General features: G+C 46.1%; 1 protein-coding gene across 1 annotated transcript in view; it reads left to right on the forward strand.

Moving 5' to 3' along the window:
* The first annotated feature begins 24474 nt into the window (after positions 1–24474).
* Positions 24475–25089, forward strand: part of MOGAT1 (monoacylglycerol O-acyltransferase 1) — a 38024-nt gene continuing 37409 nt past the window's right edge. The window contains exon 1 of the mRNA XM_056111945.1: positions 24475–24568. Coding sequence (XP_055967920.1) covers positions 24475–24568 — 94 coding nt within the window. The remainder of the gene's footprint in view (positions 24569–25089) is intronic.

The raw sequence follows: 25089 nt of genomic DNA on the forward strand, positions 1-25089 counted from the left end.
CAGCTTCTGGAAGCGCACGGCCATAAATGCGGCTGTGTAACATCTTACTATCTCATTCTTACTTTCAACAACCTGGAAGGTTACCAAATGTAACCTGCCCACACGGCAGAGTCTGGCAAACTCCCCGTGGCGTATTCAATATGCCAAAAACCAGTAACAATGATGGATCTCATTCTCCTGACCCTGAAAGAGCCTTGAATGTGGTACTTTTGAAAATCTCAGGGCTAGGACAAAGGAGACATTACTGGGGCCTGCTCAAGGCAAACGATGAACAACAGGATGACAGTGATACAATGATTTATTCAGTTTTAGGCTCACTTGTTTTTTTTTTTTTTTTCAGTTTTTGGGTCACACCTGGATATGCTCAGGAGTTACTCCTTGTTCTACACTCAGGAATTACCCCTGGCAGTGCTTGGGGAACCACATGGGATGCTGGAGATGAAATCCAGGTCAGCTGCATGCAAGGCAAACGGCATCCTGCAATCCTGTGTCTCCAACCCGTGGGTTATTGTTTTTACAAAGAGTTTCTTAATCAAGTTTGTTTGTTTTTTATTTTAAAGAATGCATTTTTGTGTTTGTTTGTTTGTTTGTTTGTTCATTTTTGAGCCACACCTGACTGTACTCAGGGGTTACTCCTGGATCTGCACTCAGGAATTATTTCTGGTGATGCCAGAGATCGAACCCGGGTCCACCACGTGCAAGGCAAATGCCCTACCTACTCACTATCCTATCGCTCCGGCCCCTTAAATCAAGTTTTAATGCAATTTTAAAATTATTTTTCTTTACAAATTCTGGGTTTCAGGTTATGTTTTAAGAGATCTTTTGTCTCTTGAAAAGTAAGGGCTTACTTTGAAAAGATACTTTTGCTTCTTCCTGGATGGGTTGGATTATTTGAAGGCAGGGAAGGGTGGAGATGCAGAACTCCCAAGCAGTGAAGGGGCCTTCTGATTGCTCTCTGCAGTGCTGTTGGCAGCACAGGCCTCATGATCCAGTACTCAGCCTGGCTATGAACTTCTGCTCCAACCTGGCAGTAGAGAGGTTCATTGGAGCCACGTGGCAGTGGGGGAGGGGGGCGGTAATGTGGTGCCTGGGATCAGATTTGCCATCTAGCCCATACAAGGTACGTGCTTCAGCCCTGCATGATTTCCCCCATTTAAATCTCAAGTCTTTTGGAAATGTCTTTTCAAAATTCCTGAGTCATCCAAAAGAACAAAAGCAACCGGTGTTGGCGCAGGTGTGGCAAGAAAAGAACCCTCCTCCATTGCTGGTGGGAATGCCGAATGGTTCAGCCCTTTTGGAAAACAGTATGGACGATTCTCAGAAAATCAGAAGTTGAGCTCCCATTTGACCCAGCAATACCACTCCTGGGAATATATCTCAGAAAGGCAAAAAAGCATAGTCAAAGTGACGTCTGCACTTTTTGTTCATTGCAGCACTGTTTACAATAGCTAGAATCTGGAAAAAAACTGAGTGCCCGAGAACAGATGACTGGTTAAAGAAACTTTGGTACATCTACACAATGGAGTACGATTTAGCTGTTAGAAAAGATGAAGTCATGAAATTTACATACAAGTGGTACTACGTGGAAAGTATCATGCTAAGCGAAATGAGTCAGAAAGAGAGGGATAGACAAAGAAAGATTGCATTCATCTGGGGAACATAAAGTAACAAAAAAGGAGACTAACACCCAAGAATAACCGAGATAAGTACCAAGAGGTTCACTCCATGGCTTGGAGACCAACTGCACATGCTAGGGTAAAAGGGAGCTCAGATAGAGAAGGGAACACCAAATAAAGGGTATTGGGAGGATCCTCCCAGGATGGGAGATGCATGCTCAAAGTAGACTATAGACTGAACATAACTGCACTCAATGCCTCTTTTGCAAACCACAGCACCCAAAAGGAGAGAGAAAAAAAGGGAATACCCTGCCACAGAGGCAGGGTAGGATGGGGGCGGGGGAGGGATACTGGGATCAGCGGTGGTGGAGAATGGGCACTGGTGGAGAGATGGGTACTCGATCATTGTATAACTGAAACCCAAGCACAAAAATTTGTAAGTCTACAACTGTACCTCATGGTGTTTCACTAATAATAAATAAATAAATAAATAAATAAATAAAAAATAATTTAGCCATCTGAAAAAAAAATTCCTGTGAGTGAATGAACCTGCTTTATTTGTCTTCAAACAGTGCTCCAGCTCACCCAAGACACTCCTATATTTGGGGGGCATCCATGTCCAGTGCTGGTCAAGAGTCACTCTCAGAGTTATTGGGGGACCATTCAGTTCTGGGAACTGAAGCTGGGGCTTCCATGTGGAAAGCATGTGCTCCAGTCCTACAATCCCTTTCTCCAATTGGCAGTACACTTCATGCAACATGCACTCTTCTCGCACAGATTTGAAAACTCTTTAACATGTGTGGCAGAATCTCCTGACCCCATGCCACGCTGTCTTCACTAGGGCACCTCAGAGGGGGTTGGGTTGAGTTTCCCTCCCCACCCCAAGCAGAACCCCGGCAGCTGAAAACCTCCAGAACCCAGCCACAGCCATGCTCAAAGCCACTCTTCACACGCTCAGACAAGACTCACCCATGAAGGAACTGGCAGAGGAACCTAGGTATGTGGGACCCATGGCTGAGATCACCAAGCCTGCTCAGATCAGGACTGGGCCCCCTTCACCCAGCTCCCCAGTTTTCCAGTAGCTTGGCAGTCACACCCACAAACTGCCGCCATCCCCCCCGCCATGTAATCTCATCAACGGCCAATACCCAGAGACTATAAACTAAAGCTCCCAGAAGGGAGAAACGCAGAATCTCCTGCCTCTGCACCAGGCTGTCTTCACCGGGGCACCTCCAAGGTAGGCGGAGTGAGTTTCCCTCCCTGCCCCAAGAAGAACCTAGGCAGCCAAAAACCTCCAGAACCTAGCCACAGCCATGCTCAAGGCCACTCTCCACATGCTCAGACGTGCCTCACCCATAAAGGAACCGGCTGAGGAACCCAGGTGTGCGGGACTTGTGGCTGAGATCTCCAACCCTGCTCAGATTGGAACTGGGCCTCCTCCACCCAAGTTCCCCATTTTCCTGTAGCTTGCCAGTCACACCCACAGACTGCCCATGGCGCTATGTAATCTCTTCAACGGCCAAGATCCAGAGACTATAAAATAAATCTCCCAGAAGAGAGTGATGCAGTGATTCCTGCAGCGCTTGGCCAAGACCTCTTACATTCTAGCCCACTGATGTACCTAATGTAGCACACGTTTGTTTGGTTTTAACACAAGGTAAAGGTAAAGGTTAAAGGCCCTCCCGTTGATCATCGATTTGCTCGAGCGGGCCCAGTAACGTCTCCATTGGAGACTTTGTTGTTACTGTGTCTGGCATATCGAATACTCTCGGTAGCTTGCCAGGCTCTCCGAGAGGGGCGGAGGAATCGAACTCGGGTCGGCCATGTTGGCTGCGTGCAAGGCAAACGCCCTACCCGTTGTGCTATCGCTCCAGCCCTACAAACACAAAAACACTGTCTTCCCGTTGTTCATCAATTTTGCTCAAGCGGGCCCAGTAACATCTCCGTTTTTTTGAGACTTGTTGTTACTGTGTTTGGCATATTGAATACGTCATGGGTAGCTTGCCAGGCTTTGCCGTGTGGGTGAGATACTCTTGGTAGCTTGCCACGCTCTCCGAGAGGGGCGGAAGAATCAAACCCAGCTCGGCCAGGCTGGCTGAGCGCAAGGCAAACACCCTACCGCTGTGCTATCGCTCCAGCTAGGTTTTAACACACTTTCTTGTATTCTATTATTTACGGAATACAATGACTCCAGAATGAAATCCAACAATCGTCACACACTTCCCTCTTATTGTGGTGGGAAGGTGCTCAGTGGTGGGGTCGGTGTTTGAATATTTTCTGTAATGAACTATTGTGAACTACTTTATGAAAATAAAATGTCTAAAAATTGCAAGAAAGAAAAAAAAGAAAACCTTTTAACATGTATGACATCTTCATAAATACTTGAGTCTATTATTGAACAGTTTCATTGCCAATACCAAACTATTTTCTACTGTATTATTCTTATGATATTACACAACCAGTGGAATATTACACACAACCAGTGGAATATTACACAATCAAATATTACACAATTAGTGTAATATTTGGAAGCCAATGTGCCTTTGGTACTCTCCTTTTCTAGATGCGTGTCAGAATACTATCAAGTTCTAAAAGTATTCTCAATATTTTATTAGAAATCAAGTGTAGCTTATAGATTAGTGTAGAATTGACCTCTCCCTGACTACACTATTTATTATGGTTTTTAGTTACAACTGTCTCTGCAGTTCCAAAGGACAGACATATTTGTTATTTCATTTTTCATGTATGTGGGGGGGGGGGGTCCCTCTCAGGGCTCAGAGGACCAGATGTCCTCTGGTATACTTCTGGTGATACTCAAGTCCATGCTGTTAGGAGCCAGTGATGCTCAGAAAACCAAGGCCATGGCCAGGAATTGAACCTGGAGTCCCCACACATCAGATACTACTCCAGGCATTTAAGCTAGCTCCCCAGCCCCTGGGAAGAAATTTTTGTATTTTGCTCATTGATAAAAGCTAAGAATATCAAGCACTGACTGGCAGATGAGCAGGGATACTTAGGGAAGTTACACTGTGAGACGCGTCTGTAAGTAATCTTAAGAGCTGTCTGACAATATGTCTGACCAGTCTCTGTGGCCGAGATAAGTATTAGGAAGTTCACTCCATGGCTTGGAGGTCAGCCACACATGCTGGGGGAGAAGGCAACTCAGATAGAGAGAGGAGCACCAAGTAAAGGGTGTAGGGTGGATCCTCCCAGGATGAGAGATGCATGCTGAAAGTAGACTATAGACCGAACATGATTGCCACTCAATGCCTAGAGCTCTTGTCATGTGCTCAGCCCATTGAACTGTCTCTCTGATCCAGCAATATGATAACATAAATCCTAATCATGCACATGCATTCTCTTTGATCCTGAAATTCTACTATAGGGAGCTGTCTAAGGAAAAGTCAAGCTGTTTGTAACATCATAGTACAGCTGAATCTCAAACATGAAAGCTTTGTAACTGTATCTCATGGTGATTCAATTGAAAAAAAAAAGTAACGTGGAGTTCATGCCCAATTCAATCAGCTTCATCAATGGTTGAATAAAAAGCAGTACTCCTACAATTAAAAAAAAAGAATCTATTCAAAATGCTAAAGATCTCTCAGAAATCTAATGAAACTTAACATATTCATAAAAAATGTTTTTGGTCATGGGAATGTGAGCAAAAGTGGTTATCTTGGGATGGTGAGAATATCTCCCTCATTGCACATTTTTGGGGTCACACCCAGCGATGCGCAGGGGTTACTCCTGGCTCATGCACTCAGGAATTACTCCTGGAGGTTCTTGGGGGACCATATGGGATGCTGGAAATCAAACCCGGGCTGGCCGCATGCAAGGCAAACACCCAACCTGCTGTACTATCACTCCAGCCTCCTCATTGCACATTTTGTATTCTATAGAATAGTTAACAAGGATTGCTTTTACAGTGAAAACAAAACTTAAGGGTATTCTAAAACACAAATATTTCCAACTTTCCTCCTGGAGTAATCAGATATTAGTAGACAATTCACCACCACCACCCCCCTTTTTTTTTACCAGTTAGCGTCAAAGTTTGTGTAGATCCTCCACTATTTTTGCCTGCACAAGTTACATGAATGGAGAAAGTGTCTGAAATGATTGGGCCACTTCCTGTTATGTTTGTGGGTTTGATGATAATTGGGAAAGATGTTATAGCTGAAACCCACTGCCTCAGAGGCCCCCGAATGTGGGAGGTTGACATTTTTCAGTAGAGCTGTGGGGTTCTATGTGTGGTATGTTGATAGTGTATGCCCGACTCTTTTCTCCAAAAGCAAGTGTCTGCATGCCAGGGAAATCAATCCCTATCACCACACGGACCTCTGAGAACACTGCCAGTTGTGGGGGTCACCACTGAACCTGCCTCACAAAGAGACAGTACAGATGGCTGTGGTCCTGAGTGAACTGACTGCTGCTTGGGGGTCCCCACCAATAAAAAAAATAAACAAAAGCAGGTACAGTCCACTCTCAGCTGGTCTCCTCATCCCCCCAAATGAAGGGAAGGTCTCGTCAGGTGTCGGTGAGGAAAAAGTTAGCGGAAAAATTTATTTTTTGAAGTAAAAACGGATTTTACTTGGAAGGTTTTAGACGGGGCTGGAGCGATAGCACAGCAGGTAGGGCGTTTTCCTTGTATGTGGATGACCCAGGTTCGATTCCTCCTTCCCTCTTGGAGAGCCCAGCAAGCCACCAAGAGTATCCTGCCCACATGCCAGAGCCTGGCATGCTCCCCATGGCATATTCGATATGCCAAAAGCAGTAACAACAAGTCTCACAATGGAGATGTTACTGGTGCCCGCTCGAGCAAATCTATGAATAACGGGAGGACAGTGCTACAGTGCTACAGGTTTTGGAAGAGGCAATGGGAAAGAGAGAGAGAGAGAGAAAGAGGAGAGAGAGAGAGAGAAAGAGAGAGAGAGAATAACATGCACAAGAGAGAACACGGGCTTCTCCAAGGGTTGAGAGAGCCCCTACATACCCCCCCAGAATTGGACATGAAAGTCCACATCTCCAGAGGGAAGATGCAGGTGACCAGGTACTTGGCCACATGGGCACAAGCAGCACATGGGCTCGGGAAGCATATGTACTCGTGGAAATAATTTCAAACCTCAAAGTTCCCTCCAAATATGAATATTGATACTCAAGATCAGAAGCCATGGAGCCCGAGACAATAAATTCTCTCCAGGGTTTTTAATAAATGTGGTCTGTTGTTTCCAGGCAAGAGTATAATGAAGGTAATAAATGACATTATTTCTTATAATCAGGCTTATGTTATGTTGCTGTGTATCGCAGAAAAAAGTACTGGTTCCTTTCTGATGAAACCAGAGTGTCATTCCTATAAACTTCCCAGGGAGTTTAATCCTTTTCTAAATTACCCTGAAACTTTTAGGAAATGACCAAAATACATCTCACTGTTTGGGTTTCTACTGAAGGATCTTTGTGGAACACAGGTTTGCTAGATAAACTAAGGTCGAGGGCCAGGGTGATAACACAGCGGGGAGAGTGTTTGCCTTGCACACAGCCAACCTGGGTTCGATCCCCGACATCCCAAACACCACCAGGAGTGATATCTGAGTGCAGAGCCAGGAATGACCCCTGAGCATTGCTAGGTGTGGCCCCCAAACTAAAAATAAATAAAGATAAAAGCAGTTCAATTGGGATTCCTTCCTTACCTTCACGTTAACAGTATCTCATTGAATTATCTCTCCAGCCCCTAAAAATATTTTTAAAATCAACTTTTTAGTCTTTTATATTATTAGCTATCCCCAATCCTTGAAATTCTCCTGTCTTAGTGTCCCTTGGACCTTACTATAATTGCTACATGAAAGCCAATGAAATTCAATGTTGAGTTTTATAAATTATTGTCGTAGTAAAACCCTATATCTAAGCTGAAACTGGAAACTAATTTCTGCATATTGAGATGCTCAGCTGTGAGACCATCTGTATAATATATTACATAATTGATAATGGTATATATAGATTATATGCAAATTATAATACAATATTACACTACAGGATGATGGTGCAAATTGGAGAAGTATTTTGTGTTAGGGTTTAGCACACCCATTGTGTACACTTAAACATTAACCTTCCAATATCTTTCACCTCCTGTGCTATCTGCATTTCCTTACCAGTAGTATGGATTTCAGTGTTATGACCAAAGATATTCTCCTAAAAAGATGTCATAGCCACTCTGGAGACATAGTGCAGTGGGTAAGGTGCTTGGATAATATGCAGCTGACTTAGTTTGATCCTTGACACTGCATCTACTCTCACCCCAAGATCCAAGCACTGCCAAGACCTCTCACCTCTGAGCACAGAGCCAGAAACAACCCCTAAGATGCATCAGATCCTATCCAAAAATCATAAATAAACAAATACACCTGCATTTCATTCTCCTCTCCTGTCTCTGTCTCTCTGGCTTGGCCCGTGAACATCTGTGTGTCCGACATCAGGATACCAAACAGACTGGCAGCTCATCCTCAGATTCCAAACTTTTCCTTTATCTCAGAAATATTTAATATTTAGAACCTTATTGAAGTGAGATAGAGAGGTTAGAAAGAGCCCCCATGCCCGTGTAAATCACCAAACTATAGGGCCTAGCATCCCTGCCACTTTCCATAAGACATGGTGCTGTTTCCCTTCTTCTGGAAGTCAGGGGCAAGTTCTTCAGAGGGTATCGAGGGTGGGTGTTACTCCTGGATTTGGGAATTGCATATGGGTCTTTTTATGAACACACTTGTAAATTGGCTTCTGAAGAAATGTTGTTGGAATAACTGCTTGTTTTTGTTTGAGATCAACAACCCTCACCTTGCACTTGTCTGGGTACTTTTTTAGTTACATGGTCATTCACGAACATGTCCAAGCCAGAGACAAAATGAAATCAACTGGAGTCCTCCTCAGTCAGTCCTCCCTTTGAATTTATTACAAGTGAGAAACTGAGGGTGTTCTTCTATTGTTCTTTAAATGTGGGGAGGAAAGTTGAGTCATTCTGTTGGTCCATCAGGACTATCATCCTGTGAATGGGTCCGTGGTTCATGAAGAACATGCAGAACTTCAGGTTCATTTTAATTAATGACATAAGCTGGAAGGAGCAAGTCTGAAGCCATTCATAACCGTGTTTCCACCCCCAACAACTTAGTTGTTCAACGGAGGGAAATTCAGAAGAGTTAAACGCTAGAAAGTAGGTCTGGAGAGCCATCTCACCAGGCTGAGCTCAGGCATTGTATGCAGGAGGCCTGCCTTTGATCCTCAGCACTTCATGGGCCTCTAAACCCCATTAGATGTCATCCCTCAGAGCACTGAAACAGAAGTAGCTTCTGAGCACATTGCCAGGGATGAGCCACCCCACGCCCCAAATCAACATAGAGTGTGAGAGTCGCAGGCTTACACGGAGACAAGAAAGGTATATAGATGGCTTTTAACATCGGGTCCAAGACACAGAAAAGACTGGACTCTCTGAAAGGCAATAGGAAGACATCCAGAGACACAAAGCAGAGAATGGCATGATTCATTCGAATTTTAGGTAGATGGTTTGGGGTGCACTGTGCAAAGAAAGTTAAGGGTGGGTGATGGTTCAGAGAGCAAAAGTTGAAGGTGAGGACCTGTTTAGATGTTGTAATGATCCAGGGGAGAAATTTGAGCTGCCTGGAGTGGGAAAATGGAATGTGTTAGGGGGAAGTAGTAACAGGAACTAGAGAGTACAGAAGATAAAGCACTTGTCTTGCACACGCACAACCTGACTTCGATCCCCACACCAGGAGTGATCCCTGAGCACAGAGACAGGAGTAAGCCCTGAGCACTACCAGGTGTGTCCCCAAAGCAAACCAAAAACATGTAGTCACAGGTCAGAGGAAGTCAAATAGCCATAAGCAACCAAAACAATGCAGAGATGGACACAAGCTCCTCTTTCATGCAATGCCTCCTTGGAGCCTGGAAGTCAGGGGGCGGGGCTTGACTTGGACACACCTCCCAGGGCAAAGGTGTTTGAGTTGCCATTTGCCTCTGCTGGGGCCCAGCATGCCCTAGAGTTGGTTGCTGTCTTTCTATCCCTGTTTCTTCACTTCTTTTTGTTTTTTAAATTTTTATTAGTGAAACACCATGAGGTACAGTTGTAGACTTACAAATTTTTGTGTTTGTGTTTCAGCTATACAATGATCAAATACCCATCCCTCCACCAGTGCCCATTTTCCATAACCACGGGTCCCAGTATCCCTCCCACCCCCCATTCCCCCATCCCACCCTGCCTCTGTGGCAGGGCATTCCCTTTTGTTCTCTCTCCTTTTGGGTGCTGTGGTCTGCAAAAGAGGAATTGAGTGGCAATCATGTTAGGTCTATAGTCTACTCTTAGCACACATCTCCCATCCTGGGAGGATCCTCCCAACACCCTTTATTTGGTGCTCCCTTCTCTGTCTGAGTTGCCTTTTCTCCTAGTGTGTGCGGTTGGCCTTCAAGCCATGGAGTAAACCTCCTGGTACTTATCCCAGCTATTCTTGGGTGTTAGTCTCTTATTTTGTTACTTTATGTTCCCCACATGAATGCAATCTCTCTATGTCTGTCCCTCTCTTTCTGACTCATTTTGCTTAGCATGATACTTTCCATGTAGTACCACTTGTATGTAAATTTCATGACTTTCTCTTTTCTAACAGCTACATAGTAGTCCATTGTGTAGATTAACCAGTCATCTGTTCTTGGGCACTCAGGTCTTTTCCAGATTCTAGCTATTGTAAACAGTGCTGCAATGAACAAACAAGTGCAGATGTCACTTCGACTATACTTCTTTGCCTCTCTGGGATATATTCCCAGAAGTGGTATTGCTGGGTCAAATGGGAGCTCAACTTCTAATTTTTTGAGAATCGTCCATACTGTTTTCCAAAAGGGCTGAACCAGTCGGCATTCCCACAGCAATGAAGGAGGGTCCCTTTCTCGCCACATCGGCGCCAACACCAGTTGCTTTTGTTCTTTTGGATGTGGGCCAGTATCTGTGGTGTGAAATGTTATTTCATTGTTGTTTTGATCTTCATCTCCCTGATGATTAATGATGTAGAGCATTTTCTCATGTGCCTTTTAGCCATTCGGATTTCTTCTTTGAGAAAGTTTCTGTTCATTTCTTTGCCCTATTTTTGATGGGGTAGGATGTTTTCTTCTTGCGGAGTTCAACCAGTACTTTGTAGATCCTTGACATTAACCTCTTGTCAGATGTGTATTGGGCGAATATCCTTTCCCATTCTGTAGACTGTCTTTGTATTTTGGTCACTGTTTCTTTTGAGGTGCAGAAACTTCTTAGTTTAAGATAGTCCCATTTGTCTATCTCTGTTTTCACTTGCTTGGCCAGTTGTGTGACATCTTTGAAGATACCATTAGCTTCAATGTTATGGAGGGTTTTGCCAACTTTGTCTTCAATGTACCTTATGGATTCCGGTCTGATGTTGAGGTCTTTAATACATTTTGATCTTCCTTTTGTACATGGTGTTAGGCAGAGATCTGAGCTCAGTTGTTTTGCATATAGCCATCCAGTTTTGTCAGCACAATTTGTTAAAGAGGCTTTCCTTGCTCCACTTCACATTTCTTGCTCCTTTATCTAAGATTAGATGATCATATGCTTGGGGGGAGGTGTCAGTATATTCAACCCTGTTCCATTGGTCTGCAGCTCTGCCTTTGTTCCAGTACCATGCTGTTTTAATTTTTACTGCTTTGTAGTAGAGTTTGAAGTTAGGGAGGTTGATTCCTCCCATTTTCTTTTTCCCAAGAATTGCTTTAGCTCTTCGTGGGGGCTTATTGTTCCATATGAATTTCAGGAGTATTTGCTCCATTTCTTTTAAGAAGGTCATGGTATCATTATAGGGATTACATTGAATATGTACAATGCTTTGGGAAGTATTGCCATTTTGACAATGTTAATTCTCCAGATCCATGAGCAGGGGATATCTTTCCATTTCCTCGTGTCCTTAACATTTTGTAGTTTTCTTTGTACAGGTCCTTTACCTCCTTAGTTAAGCTAATTCCTAGGTAGTTGATTTTCTGGGGCACAATTGTGAACGAGATTTTTTTTTTATGTCACTTTCTTCTCTCTCACTGTTTGTGTATAGGAAAACCATGGACTTTTGAGTATTGATTTTATAGCCCGCAACTTTACTATACAAGTTTATTATTTCTAGGAGTTTTTTGGTAGAGGTTTTAGGGTTCTCTAAGTATAGTATCATATCATCTGCTAATAGGGAGAGCTTGGTTTCTTCCTTTCCTACCTGGATGCCCTTAATATCTTTTTCTTGCCTAATCGCTATTGCAAGTACTTCGAGTACTATTGTTTCTTCATTTCTTAGCTTGCTGAACCTCTGAGATGTTTTTAAGGCCACATGCAAACAAAAGTTGGACTGAGGGTCACCGAAAGAAGAAGGACATGAAATAAATATTCGTGACTTCCATATAATTCTAAGAGGAATCACTCATCGTGATGGAGTGGACTAACAGGGAGCTATGGAATCACCTGTGTTGTCGTGCAAACATCATATCTTAACATTAATTAATGGAAAGATAACATTCCCCTCTGTACCCAGGAAGCTTTCAGAGTAGAAAGGGAAGGGAAAGCAGAAGGGAGCAGCACTGAGACCCCTGTTTGCCAAGAGCAACAAGAAATACGGTAGCACTGTAGCACTGTCCTCCCGCTGGTCATCGATTTGCTTGAGTGGGCCCAGTAAAGTCTCCATTGTGAGACTTCTTGTTACTGTGTTTGGCATATTGAATACGTCACGGGTAGCTTGCCAGGCTTTGCCATGCAGGCGAGATACTCTCCGGTAGCTTGCCAGGCTCTCCACGAGGGGCGGAGGAACTGAACCTTGCTCTGCCGGGCCGGCCATGCACAAGGCAATTGCTGGAGCGATAGCACAGCAAGCAGGTAGGGCGTTTGCCTTGCACATGCTGACCCAGTTTCGATTCCTCCATGCCTCTCGGAGAGCCTGGCAAGCTACCGAGATATCAAGCCTGAATGGCAAAGCCTGGCAAGTTCCCCGTGGCGTATTCGATAGGCCAAAAACAGTAACATCAAGTCTCACAATGGAGATGTTACTGGTGACTAATCAAGCAAAGAAAATACTCTGGCAAGAAAATCTTGGCCCATTATCATGGTGACCAAAAAAAGTCTTACTGTCTCAGGCAAAACGTTTGTAACTCTGCCAAGACTAGAAACATTTGAGTCTGTCAGAATGGCAACATCACAGATAGAGAGAGCAAGGAGAAGAACGAAGGGTTGATTTTCAAAAGACCATGAAAATAAAGCTTCTTGAAGAACATCTCATGGAAAACATCAGAGTAATGGCGCCTTCATTTGGACTTTATCCAGAGCTGAGCACTCTGAGTTACATTGACCGTGGAAGGTTTTTTTTTTTTTTTTTTGGTGAGGGGGGTACTCTTGGCAATGCTCAAGTGTTACTACTCTCCACTCAGGAATCAGGGAACCATATGAGATGCCGAGGATAGAACCTGAATCGGCCACATGCAAGGTAATTTCCCTCCTCATTGTACTATCACTCTGGCCCCTGACTGTGGCAGTTTTGTCCGCGGAGAGAGGCAGTGAAGTGGGGAGTTAGGGAGAGACAGACAGACAGACAGACAGACAAAGATCTCAACCAAATTTATATAAAAGGAAGAGAAAGAATACTTACCTTTATGACTAATACCTTTTATGAAAATCAAGACTGTGGCCTTTATCCCAAACTGTCCCTGAGAAGTACTCTCAATCTGGAAAAATACCATTTCTGTTACATTAAAAAATCTATGTGGTGGAACTGGAGCGATAGTACAGTGGGTAGGTCATTTGCCTTGCACACGGCTGACCTGGATTTGATTCCCAGCATCCCATATAGTCCCTTGAGCACTGCCAGGAGTAATTCCTAAGTGCAAAGTAACTCCTGTACATCGCTGGGTGTGACCCAAAAAAGAAAAAAAAATCTATGTGGTGTCAGAGTGGTACAGCAGGGAGGGCATTTGCCTTGCCTACAGCCAATCCTGGTTCAATTCCCCAGTACCCCATATGGTCCCCCAGCCCACCAAGAGTGATCCCTGAGTGCAGAGATATGAATAAGTCTTGAGCACTGCACAGCGGGCAGGATATTTGCCTTGCACATAGCCGACAGGGCCGACCCGGGTTTGATTCTTCCGCCCCTCTTGGAGAGCCCGGCAAGCTACTGAGAGTATCTTGCCCGCAAGGCAAAGCCTGGCAAGCTACCCGTGATGTATTCGATATGCTAAAAACAGTAACAACAAATCTCACAATGGAGATGTTATAGGGCCTGCTCGAGCAAATCGATGAACAACGGGAGGACAGTGCAGTGCAGTGCTACTGCCAGGTATAGACTAAAAACAAAAGCAAAAAAAGTAATATAATTTTTAATGTAATAGTAGGAATTTTTTGTAGAACTTTATTTTATTTAATGTTAAATGTTCACAATCCTACACTAATACAGAGTTATTGTTTTAAAACCATAGTGCTATGATATCAGGTGCAGCACCAGAGTGCCAGGCTCACGTTTTGCTTTATAGATGTTTATCTTTATGATTTGTTAACATTTATGCTTTTTCTCTTTTCTTTTTTCTTTTTTTTTATTTTTAAATTTTTATTAGTGAGACACCATGAGGTACAGTTGTAAACTTACAAATTTTTGTGCTTGGGTTTCAGTTATACAATGATCAAGTACCCAGCCCTCCACCAGTGCCCATTTCCCACCACCACGGATCCCAGTATCCCTCCCCCCCCATAACCCCCCCCCCCTTCCACCCTGCCTCTGTGGCAGGGCATTGCCCTTTGTTCTCTCTCTCCTTTTGGGTGTTGTGGTTTGCAAAAGAGGCAATGGGTGACAATCATGTCTGGTCTATAGTCTACTTTCAGCATGCTTCTTCCATCCTGGGAGGGTCCTCCCATACGGAAAGTATCATGGTAAGCAAAATGAGTCAGTAAGAGAGGGATAGACATAGAAAGATTGCATTCATCTGCAGAACATAAAGTAACAAAAATAGGAGACTAACACCCAAGAATGACCGAGATTAGTACCAGGAATTTTGCTCCATGGCTTGGAGGCCAGCCACACATGCTAGGGGAAAAGGGAGTTCAGATAGAAAAGGGAGCACCAAACATTTATGCTTTTGATGTACATAGTTCCCTCTCCTCACTGCCACTAGAGTGCTCACGTTTCTCCAGCAATACCAGGAACACTTACATGTAAGCTGCAGTGCATAGTCATGGCTTGATAAAGCACTGTCATCCTCCAGCCAGCAGAAATTAGCTATTGGAAAATGCACAGAAAAAAAAAGTTAAAACAAGGAAGTGATTTTTAAATTAGGCACTTGCAAGAGTCCGCTTTTGTAATCCCTGAGGTTTACATGAGCATTGATTCATTTGAATGCCTAACAATCCGAATGGGACGTTTACATTTGAATAGATGTGGCTCACTGCCTGCAGTTTCTATCTTCGTTGTCTATGCACCAACATCTCATTATGATGAAAGAGAAATCGAGAAGTTCTACATGGAGCTGGAGAAGTTCTATAAAGAAGACCACACCTTCTACAAGATCATTGTGGGTGATTTTAATGCCAAGATAGGACCGAGAAGATCAGCTGAAGAACTTCACATCGGGACCCATGGCCTAGAATGGAACGAACAGGGTGAGAGACTGAGTTCATCATGTCGACCAGGACCATCCATTGTAACTCACAGTTCCAGAAGGCAGAATCTAAACATTGGATATGAGAGTCTCCCAGTGGACGATTCCACAACGAAATAGACAATATCATATTCAATCGACGGTTTTGCCTGACTGATGTCGCTGTTGTCCCAAAATTTCGAACGGGATCGGACCACTGTCTCCTTCGTGCAAGATTCTACTTCACAGAGCGGGGAGAAAGGGCTGCAAAGTTCAAAAAGAGAACTCCCAGAACGACCACCAACTGGGAACTCTTAGGCACTATTTCAGCAACATGGGAAGATGCCATTTTGACAACATTGATGAGGAATACGATCGACTGGTTCAGTACCTCCATGAATGTGCGAGGAACGCCAAGAGAGAGATAGCCACAAAAAAACGCCTGTCTTTGAAAACTCTTGAGCTAATTCGCCAGCGTGGTTTGGCGCATGCCTCAGGCAACTGCAAGCTAACTTCCGAGCTCGCAAAGCAGTGCAGAGATGCGATCAAGGAAGACCTCAAAGAGAGAAGAGCAGAAGTACTGGTAGATGAGGCAGAAGCTGGGAAAAGTATTCGTAATGCCCGCCTGTCCTTCGCCAACTACAAGACCAAGATGACTGCCCTCCGACATCCTGATGGATCCAGCACATCCTCCAGAACGGCAATGGAGAAGATTATCCATGACTTCTACTCAAATCTCTTCAATAGCCATGTCCACTTGCCGACATACCAAATTCCACAGGATGGATATGTTGTTCCCAACGTTCTCCCTTCCAAAATCCGACACGCCATTTCGTCGGTAAAAAAACAAAAAGCACCCGCCCAGACAAGGTCAGACCTGAACACCTGAAGAACCTGCCGTCAGTACTCATCAATACACTGGCTCGGCTCTTCACTCTCTACCTGTCTGAATGCAAGGTTCCGTCCCAATGGAAAACCAGTCGGACCGTACTACTGTTCAAGAAGGGAGACATCCATGACATTGGCAACTATCGCCCGATCTGCCTATTGTCTGTCATCTACAAGTTGTTCACTCGAGTCATCCAAAATAGGATTGGCAGAACACTAGATGAAGGACAACCATGCGAGCAAGCCGGGTTCCGCAAAGGATTCAGCACCATCGACCATATCCACATGATAACCAAGCTCATTGAGGTTTCTCGGGAGTTCAAGATGCCACTCTGTTTAACGTTCATTGATTTAAAGAAGGCCTTTGATTCTGTTGAGACAGAAACGGTCATTGAAGCCCTAGCCAATCAGGGCATTCAAGTCCAATACATCAAGATCCTCCATGAGCTGTATTGCGGATTCACTACCAGGATCTCAGCATTCTACAAAGAAGTGATCGTTGATGTCAAGAGAGGGGTTCGGCAGGGTGATACCATTTCACCAAAACTCTTTAGTGCCACCCTCGAGAACATCATGTGACAACTGGAATGGGAAGGAATGGGAGTGAAGATAGATGGTCGGCAACTACACCACTCCGCTTTGCTGATGACATTGTTTTAATAACACCAAACATCAGCCAAGCGGCACAAATGCTGGCCGACTTTGACCGTGAGTGTGGAAAGGTAGGACTACAGCTGAATCTTATGAAGACAATGTTTATGAGAAACAGCCTTGTTCCTGACGCCCCATTTGCTCTCAATGGAACGACCATCTCCGAATGCAACAGCTATGTCTACCTAGGTCGAGAGGTCAACATGACAAATGATCTGGCACCCGAGCTGCACAGGAGGAAGAGAGCAGCTTGGAACGCCTTCAAGAGCGTCGAAGAAATAGCTAAGAGGATGAAGAACCTCCGGCTCCGGGCACATCTCTTTGATTCCACTGTTCTTCCTGCATTAACATATGCCTCAGAGACCTGGGCCCTACGCAAACAAGATGAGAACGCTATTCAGGTCTCCCAAAGAAGAATAGAAAGAGCTATGCTTGTAATATCACGTTTCACTCAAATGAGAGAAAGAATCCGGAGTTCTGACATCCGTCGACGATCAAGAATCAGGGACGCTGTCTCATTTGCCAAGGTGTCGAAAATCAGATGGGCTGGTCACGTAATGAGATTTAAAGACGACCGCTGGACTAGAGCTGTTACTGACTGTATTCCACGGGATGTCAAAAGACTGCGTGGCCGCCCACCTATCAGATGGTCAGACTTCTTCGTCAAGTTCATGAACGATCGGTTTGAGGCTCTTCATGTTCCCAGAGCAAACAGATGCCACTGGGCTACACTAGCACGCGACAGGGACAAATGGAGGCGTTACTGGCGCCCGCTCGAGCAAATCGATGACTAACGGGAAGTTAAGTGATTAAGTGAGGTTTACAAGATCAGAGCTGTCCTCCGTTAGAGTTGGGAAGGAAAGGAACCAAACTCTGGCAGCCTCTCGGACCTTCTTCAGTATAGTGACTATTTCCTCTCAACACAGACACGGGGCTTCACGCATAGTTTTTGAATTACCAAAAACTTAGGTGTGCCTCGTTGACTCAGAGATCCCAAGGACAACCTCCTAGATTGTGATTTGTGAATCATAATTAATTAGAAGCTACCCCTACACACTATAGCACCTTTCCTCTTCTGCGTTTTTCTCTCCATCTTTGGGTGACTTGTTCCCCTCTTGCAACCACTTCCCTTTCCTGGTGATAGCATTTGAGAAACTGCATGGCATGACTAGCATGCTGCAAACAAACCTATTTGTACAAAGTAGAAAGCTGATTTTACTATTTAGAAGCTGGGTGATTACCTGGACTTCTCTCAGTTTCTCCACTGATGAACGGAGCATAGTGTGTACTCTGCAAAGCTGTGGTGGAGTTTAAATGAGACATAGCTCGGAAGCAGATAACACCAGTCTCAGCATATATATATATATATATATATATATATGTGCATGTATAATTTTAACTCTGTCCCTGATTAACATTTAACAACGTCCCCCATTTAATATTAACTATTCCCTGTGTTTAACATTAGCAAACATTAACATATTTGTTCAAATGTGAAATTCCCACTGGGACGGGGTAAAAAATTAGAGGATGCAGAGCTATGATTCAGGCATTTCGCTATTGTCTTGCATGCTGTCCACCACAGTTCCATTCCCTGGAACTTTAGAGGCAGGTCTGAGCCCTGAGCACTGCCAAGTGTGACTAAAAGACCAACAAAAGTAACTAAATAAAATAATCCATTTGTGAGGGTTGCCAGGGGCTGGAGTGATAGCACAGTGGGCAGGGCATTTGCCTTGCACGTGGCCAACCCGGCCAACCTGGGTTTGATTCCTCCGCCCCTCTCGGAGAGCCCGGCAAGCTACCGAGAGTATCGCGCCCACACGGCAGAGCCTGACAAGCTACCCGTGATGTGTTCAATATGCCAAACACAGTAACAACAAAGTCTCCAACGGAGATATTACTGGGCCCGCTCGAACAAATCGATGAACAATGGGAGGACAGTGACAGGAACAGTGACAGTGAGGATTGCCATATCCCTGTCTCTGTGTTGAGAAAGCACTCCTGGAGATGCTCGGGGCACCGTATGAGGTGCCCTGGATTCAAATAGGGCAGGGCAAACACCATAATCCCTGTACTATCTCTTCAGCCAAAACTTATTTTGGGGGGAGGGGTATGGGGGGCATTGGGGGCCACACCTGGTGGTGATCAAGGTTTACTTCTGGTTCTTTTTGTTTTTTTTTGTTTGTTTGTTTTATGTAGGAGTACTGCTATTTTTTCAGCCACTGATTAGCTGATTGAATTGGGCATGAACTCCACCTTACTTTTTTTTCCATTATTTTATTTATTTTTTTCTTTTTATATTTATTTATTGAATCACTGTGGGAAAAGTTACAAAGCTTTCAGGTTTAAGTCTTGGTCATACAACAATCAAACATCTTTCCCTTCACCAGTACTCATTTTACACCACCAAGAACCCCAATATACCCCCCTCCCACCCCTCCCAATGCCTGTGAGGCAGATGATTTCTACTTAACTCTTCTCTACATTGATTACATTCATTATTTCGACAAAAGATGCACCATTATTGTTTAGAATCCCCCCCCAAACAATCAGAATTGCTGAAAAGGCATTGTGAAATACTTTAATTTCTATAGCTGGTATGAGAATCATATAATGTCACATAATGATTTTGGATTTCTGCAACAAACCAGATAATTACGAGATTGGTTTCTATGCATCTGGTGTTATGGCTGTGCCGGAGAGCCGCTCATGGGGGGCAACTCGTGACCTCAGTAGGGCATGAAGGTTGAGCCGGTACTGCCCCCCATCCCATGAGACTGCAGTTGCCCCGTCACCACTGGCTCATACCTGGCTTCCCTATAAGCTCTGAGGCAGGGGCCACCTTGCTGCCGGGGGTGGGGGTGGGGGGGAAAGGCGGAAGGGAGCAACACTCTTTCCCTCCTGGGGAGGAATGGCGCCATAGTTTAACACAAGGTCCATTCACTTTTTTGCCACCAGTTGCTGGGCTCTGGACTAAGTCCTTTTGCCTCTGGAGCCATGGCCATACCAGAGAGCCGCTCATGGGGGGGCAACTCGTGACCTCGGTAGGTCGTGAAGAACGAGCCGGTATCGCCCCCGTTCCCATGAGACTGCAGTTGGCCCATCACCGCCAGCTCATACCTGGCTTTCTAATAAGCTCTGAGGTGGCGGTCACCTTGTATGTGGTCCAGATGCATTTCTGCCAAAAGCCGTTGGGTTTCAAGATTTGTTTCTGAGTCTCTTGGATCATGGCCCTTAATCTGCTTGATCAGGAGCCAGAGAGGTCGTTTGTAGGCGGTGACTCAGGATCTCGTTGGGATGGGGAGGAAAGGGCTAGTTCCACCCCCATCTGGTGAGGCCCCGCGTGTCTCATCACCGCAGGCCAAACCTGACTGTCCTGTGGCCTCTGGAGGATGGCAGTCACTGAACCGCCAGGGGAAACAGGTCAAGGCATGAAACCTATTCCCACCTGGATTGGCCCAGAGCCAGTAATCTACTGCAGGAACAGGACTCATTTCTGCCAAAAGCCTTTGGGTTCTGAGATTTATTTCTGAGTCTCTGGGATCATGGCCATTAAGCAGTTCAATCAGGAACCAGAGAGGCCATGCCTCCAAGTATATAGCTGAGCCGGAGCTGGTTTGTGGGTGTGTCTCCCACATACCTAACTTTTGGCCATTTACTTTCTTGGTAAACTTTGTCCCAAGTTTTTGGGGCCTGGCCAAAGACAAAGCAGCAATTTTGGGGTATCTGGAAATCTGAAGGCACCATCAGGCTGCTGATGCACTCGCCTCACAGGTACAGATTGACCTGCTGGCAGCACCATACCCCCTTACTTCTGGTTCTGTGCTCAGGGATAGAACGAGGAGATGCTTGAGGGACCATATGGGATGCCGGGGATCGAACCCAGGTTGGTCACATGCAAGGCAAATGGTCTATTTATCTGTACTCTCTCTCCAGCCCTAAAACATTTTAAAATTTTTTAAAAATTTTTATTTATTTATTTATTGGGCTGGAGCAATAGCACAGTGGGTAGGGCGTTTGCCTTGCATGCCACCGACGCAGGTTCGATTCCTCCGCCCCTCTTGGAGTGCCGGGCAAGCTACCAAGAGTATCTCGCCCGCACAGCAAAGTCTGGCAAGCTACCCGTGATGTATTCGATATGCTAAAAACAGTAACAACAAGTCTCACAGTTTGTGCCCGCTCGAGCAAATCGATGAACAATGGGAGGACGGTGCTACAGTGCTATTTATTTATTATTGAATCACAGTGAGGTACACGGTCACAAAGTTGTTCATGATTAGATTTCAGTCATATGTTCCAACACCCATCCCTTCACCGGTGCACATTTCCCACCAAATCCTTTCATTTCATTTATTTATTTATTGCTTTTTGTGTCACACTCAGCAATGCACGGGGGTTACTCCTGGCTCTGCACTCAGGAATTACTCCTGGCGGTGCTCAGGGGACCATATAGGATGCTGGGAATCAAACCCCGGTCGGCCACGTGCAAGGCAAACGCCCTACTCGCTGTGGTATCGCTCCAGCCCCGGCCTTTTATTTTTAATACAACATTCTAACACCTGTCCCTTCACTGATCTACTTTTTTTTTTTTTAGATTGAAACCTTTTATGAGGGGTGATAGGACTGGTCTCGAGATTTGAAGGTAACTAAAGTAGAGAAAGAATATTTTGCAAATTGTCTGCCACACAGGCAGGAGGAGATGTGGAATGGGGAGCAGGGGGGTATACTGGGAATTTTGGTGGTGGAAAACATGCACTGGTGAAGGGATGGGTATTTGATGACCATATGATCGAAGTTCAAACATGACATTTTTGTTACTGAACCTCACGGTGAATTAATAAAAAAATAAATAAAATAAAACCTTTTTTAAAAGTAGCACTGTAGCACTGTCCTCCTGCTGTTCATCGATTTGCTCAAACGGGTACCAGTAACGTCTCCATTGTGAGACTTTTTGTTACTGTTTTGGCATAGTGAATACACCAAGGGGAGCTTGCCAGGCTCTGCCGTGCATTCGGGACACTCTCAGTAGCTTGCTGGGTTCTCCGAGAGGGACGGAGGAATTAAACCCGGTTGGCTGCGTGCAAGACAAACGCCCTACCCGCTATGCTATTGCTCTGGCCCAAGAAAAGCACAAAGGTAATAAAACTGAAGAGCTGACCCACAGAATTGTGTTTAGGGTGTGCGAGGGGTGGATGAGAAAGAGACTTGTGACACGAGTGGAGGAACACTGGTGTAAATGTGTTGAGTGATATATGCATTAAAGCATTAAACTATGATTAACAGTAAGAAAAGTAAAAGTAACAAAAGAAAAAGAAACCCTACTTAGCTGTGGTTTCCATTTGGATTTCACAGACCCCTCAGAGGCTGGCTCTCCCTCTTTACACCTGCTTGATGTCAAAGTTCAATTTGCTAAAAATAGTCACCTTAGGCAGGAGGGAGAGCAAGAGCCCCTGGGAGCCAGATTCCAATAGTAGTGATAACTGCAGCTGAAGAGATGTCCAGGGAAGGGGAAAAGGCAGTAGGCCAGATAAAAAAGTTCTTTGATTTAAAAGATGTGTGGGTGTTTTGCTCTTCTTGGGTGCCTATAGGTTGTGAATCCAATGCCTCAAGTTGTTCTCCACATGTCCCCAAGTGTATTCCAAATCTATCTCATTCTCCTTGTCTACTGCAGCAGGGCCAGTCACCACCGTCTACCCTCCCCCTAAAGTAAGCTTCTGGGTGGCCCTACTTCTGTTTTGTCACTCCCGATCTGTGCTGTGTAGGTGTGGTCACTGTCTAGCTCTGACTTCATTGGTGTCTTTTAGACGTGCTCGCATATTTGGTTATATACATATATGCTTGTTTTTTGTTTCTCCCAGAAATCGATAAGCCCCCCTCCTACCTCCCTTGCCTCCTTCTCTCCCTTTTTCCTCCCTTCCTTCCCTCCTTTCCTCCTTCTCTCCTTCCTTCCTTTCTTGCTTCCTTCCCTCCTTCCCTCCCTTCTTCCTTCCTTGCTTCCTTCCTTCCCTCCTTCCCTCCCTTCTTCTTTCCTTGCTTCCTTCCTTCTTTCCCTCCTTCCCTCCTTCCCTCTCTCCTTCCTTCCTTCCTTCCTTCCTTCCTTCCTTCCCTCCTTCCCTTCTTTCTTTCTTCCTTCCCTCCTTCCTTCCTTCCTTCTTTCCTTCTTTTTTTTTTTAAGAACTATGATTTACAAAGTTATTGATACTTTCAGCCATATCTTTTTTCAACACCAACACCAGCACCAGTGTTGACTTCTCTCCACCAGTGTTCCCATATTCCCTCCCCACCCCAAGCCCCACCCATCCCCACCTGTCAACTTGACAGGCACATTACAAAATGTCAGTGGTTGCAGCTTAGATCTCATGTTTTCAGTGTTGTTGAGTCTGTGTTTTGGACATAAACGGCTATGACCCTCACCTGCATCACCGGTCTAACGGAAGCCCTGATGCCTGTTCACCCATTACTTCTCATTCTCTTCCCCTCCTCCCTCCCATTTCCTTCTTTCAATATTGGCAAATATTAGAGATGAGCTGGAATTCCAGCCTGCGTATCTGGCCTTGCCAGCCTTTTTGTCTCTTCTCACATCTCCTCATTCCCTAAGTTCCCACAGTATTAGTCTTTTGGAGTTTTGACACCAGGACCTTTGCACAGGTATATCTCGTTGATTACCTGGAAGACACCTGTGGCTAATCAGATAGGTTCATCATACTGTGCATTTAAGGCCAGGACCTTTTTGCTGGGACTTCCTTGAGCCTAAGTCCTAGAACCTACCAGCCGTTCTCAGTGGGGCTTCACCTGGAATTACAGCGCCCAGGGGTACATATCTCCCACCCCCACCCCAGCCATAACTCAGAATGGAATCATTCCTCAGAGTGCAATCAATGGCTGAGTGCCTGGTTGAAATGTATAGCTCGGGCACCCAGGGCTCGGTTTCTCAGCCCTGTTAGGTACCACCACCGCGTGTTGAAGAGGAAGGTGGGCGCCAGAGCGCTAGTACAGAGGGTAGGGCGTCTGCCTTGCATGCGGTCCACCCGGGTTCGACCCTCGGCGTCGCTTGAGGAGTGCAGAGCCCAGAGTAATCCCTGAGCATCACCTGGAATGGGGAGGTTTCCAGGTCTCTCACGCAGATCTAAGGATCTCAGGAGTCTGGACTGAGTAGGTTGTACCCCCCCACCCCACCCCCCACCACCACCACGCCCCTCTTGTGGAAGACACAGCCCAGTAAGACACAATTGGGTCAATGCGCATCTATCTCCAGCCGAGCTTATCTGCAGCGGGACGGCCACTCCCACTCCCGGCACCAAGCCTGGTTCGGAGGAAGGCGTGGGTTTAAAGGCTGATGCTGTGAACCGGGGAGGGGCGCGCGATTGATCCATCAGCTCCACAACAGCGGTGGAGAGTCCCCGGGGCAGGCGCTGCAACCCCGGGCAGGGTTGCCCGCGCCTGGGGCCCGACGGGGCGAGCGCCGCAGGGCGCGCGGGGCGCGTGTGCAGCGCGCGCTCCGGCGATTGGCCGCCCTCGGGCTGGGCAGGGCCGCGTCCTCTCCCTGCAGGCACCTACCTACCCCGATTTCTCGGGCTGCCTGGCCGACGCCCCCACGCAGAGTGCGGCCGAGCCACGCGCCACGCGCTTCCTGCCGTCCGCACCGTCCGCACCCGTCCCAGCCGGCCGGACCATGAGGATCCAGTTCGCGCCTCTCAACGTCCCGCTGGCGCGGCGGCTGCAGACGGCCGCCGTGCTGCTGTGGGTATTGACCTTCCTGGTAATCGGTAAGCTGGAGTCAGACCCTCCCTACGCCTCCCTTCCCCGCCCCCGCACACCGTTCCCCCACCGCCCGGTGGCACCACCGGAGCTCGGCTCCGCGCCCCGGACCATCCATCCCGCCGGGTCCCGGGGGCCGGGGGGGGGGGGGGGGGGGATACCCAGCTTGGGACTTGGATTTCTCTTCCCGCATGACCCCAGTACAGCGAGTAGGGAGTGTGCTTGGCACGCACCCCCACCGGGGTACCCCGAGCCCCACTGGGTGTGGCCCCAAATAAATGCAAATGAGGTGAACCCACAACCAAAGGTGCAGCCAGGGGCTGGAGCTATAGCACAGCGACTAGGGCATTGGGCTTGCACGTGGCCGACCCGGGTTCGATTCCTAGCATCCCGTATGGTCACCCCGAGCACCGCCAGGAGCGATTCCTGAGTGCAGAGCTAGGAGTAACCCCTGTGCATCGCGGGGTGTGACCCAAAACGCCAAAAAAAAAAAAAGGGTGCAGACCAATGGTGCAGATGGACCCGAGAG

Source organism: Sorex fumeus, unplaced genomic scaffold, assembly GCF_029834395.1.
Source record: "Sorex fumeus unplaced genomic scaffold, SorFum_2.1 ptg000014l, whole genome shotgun sequence".
In the NCBI taxonomy this organism is placed as follows: Eukaryota; Metazoa; Chordata; class Mammalia; order Eulipotyphla; family Soricidae; genus Sorex; species Sorex fumeus.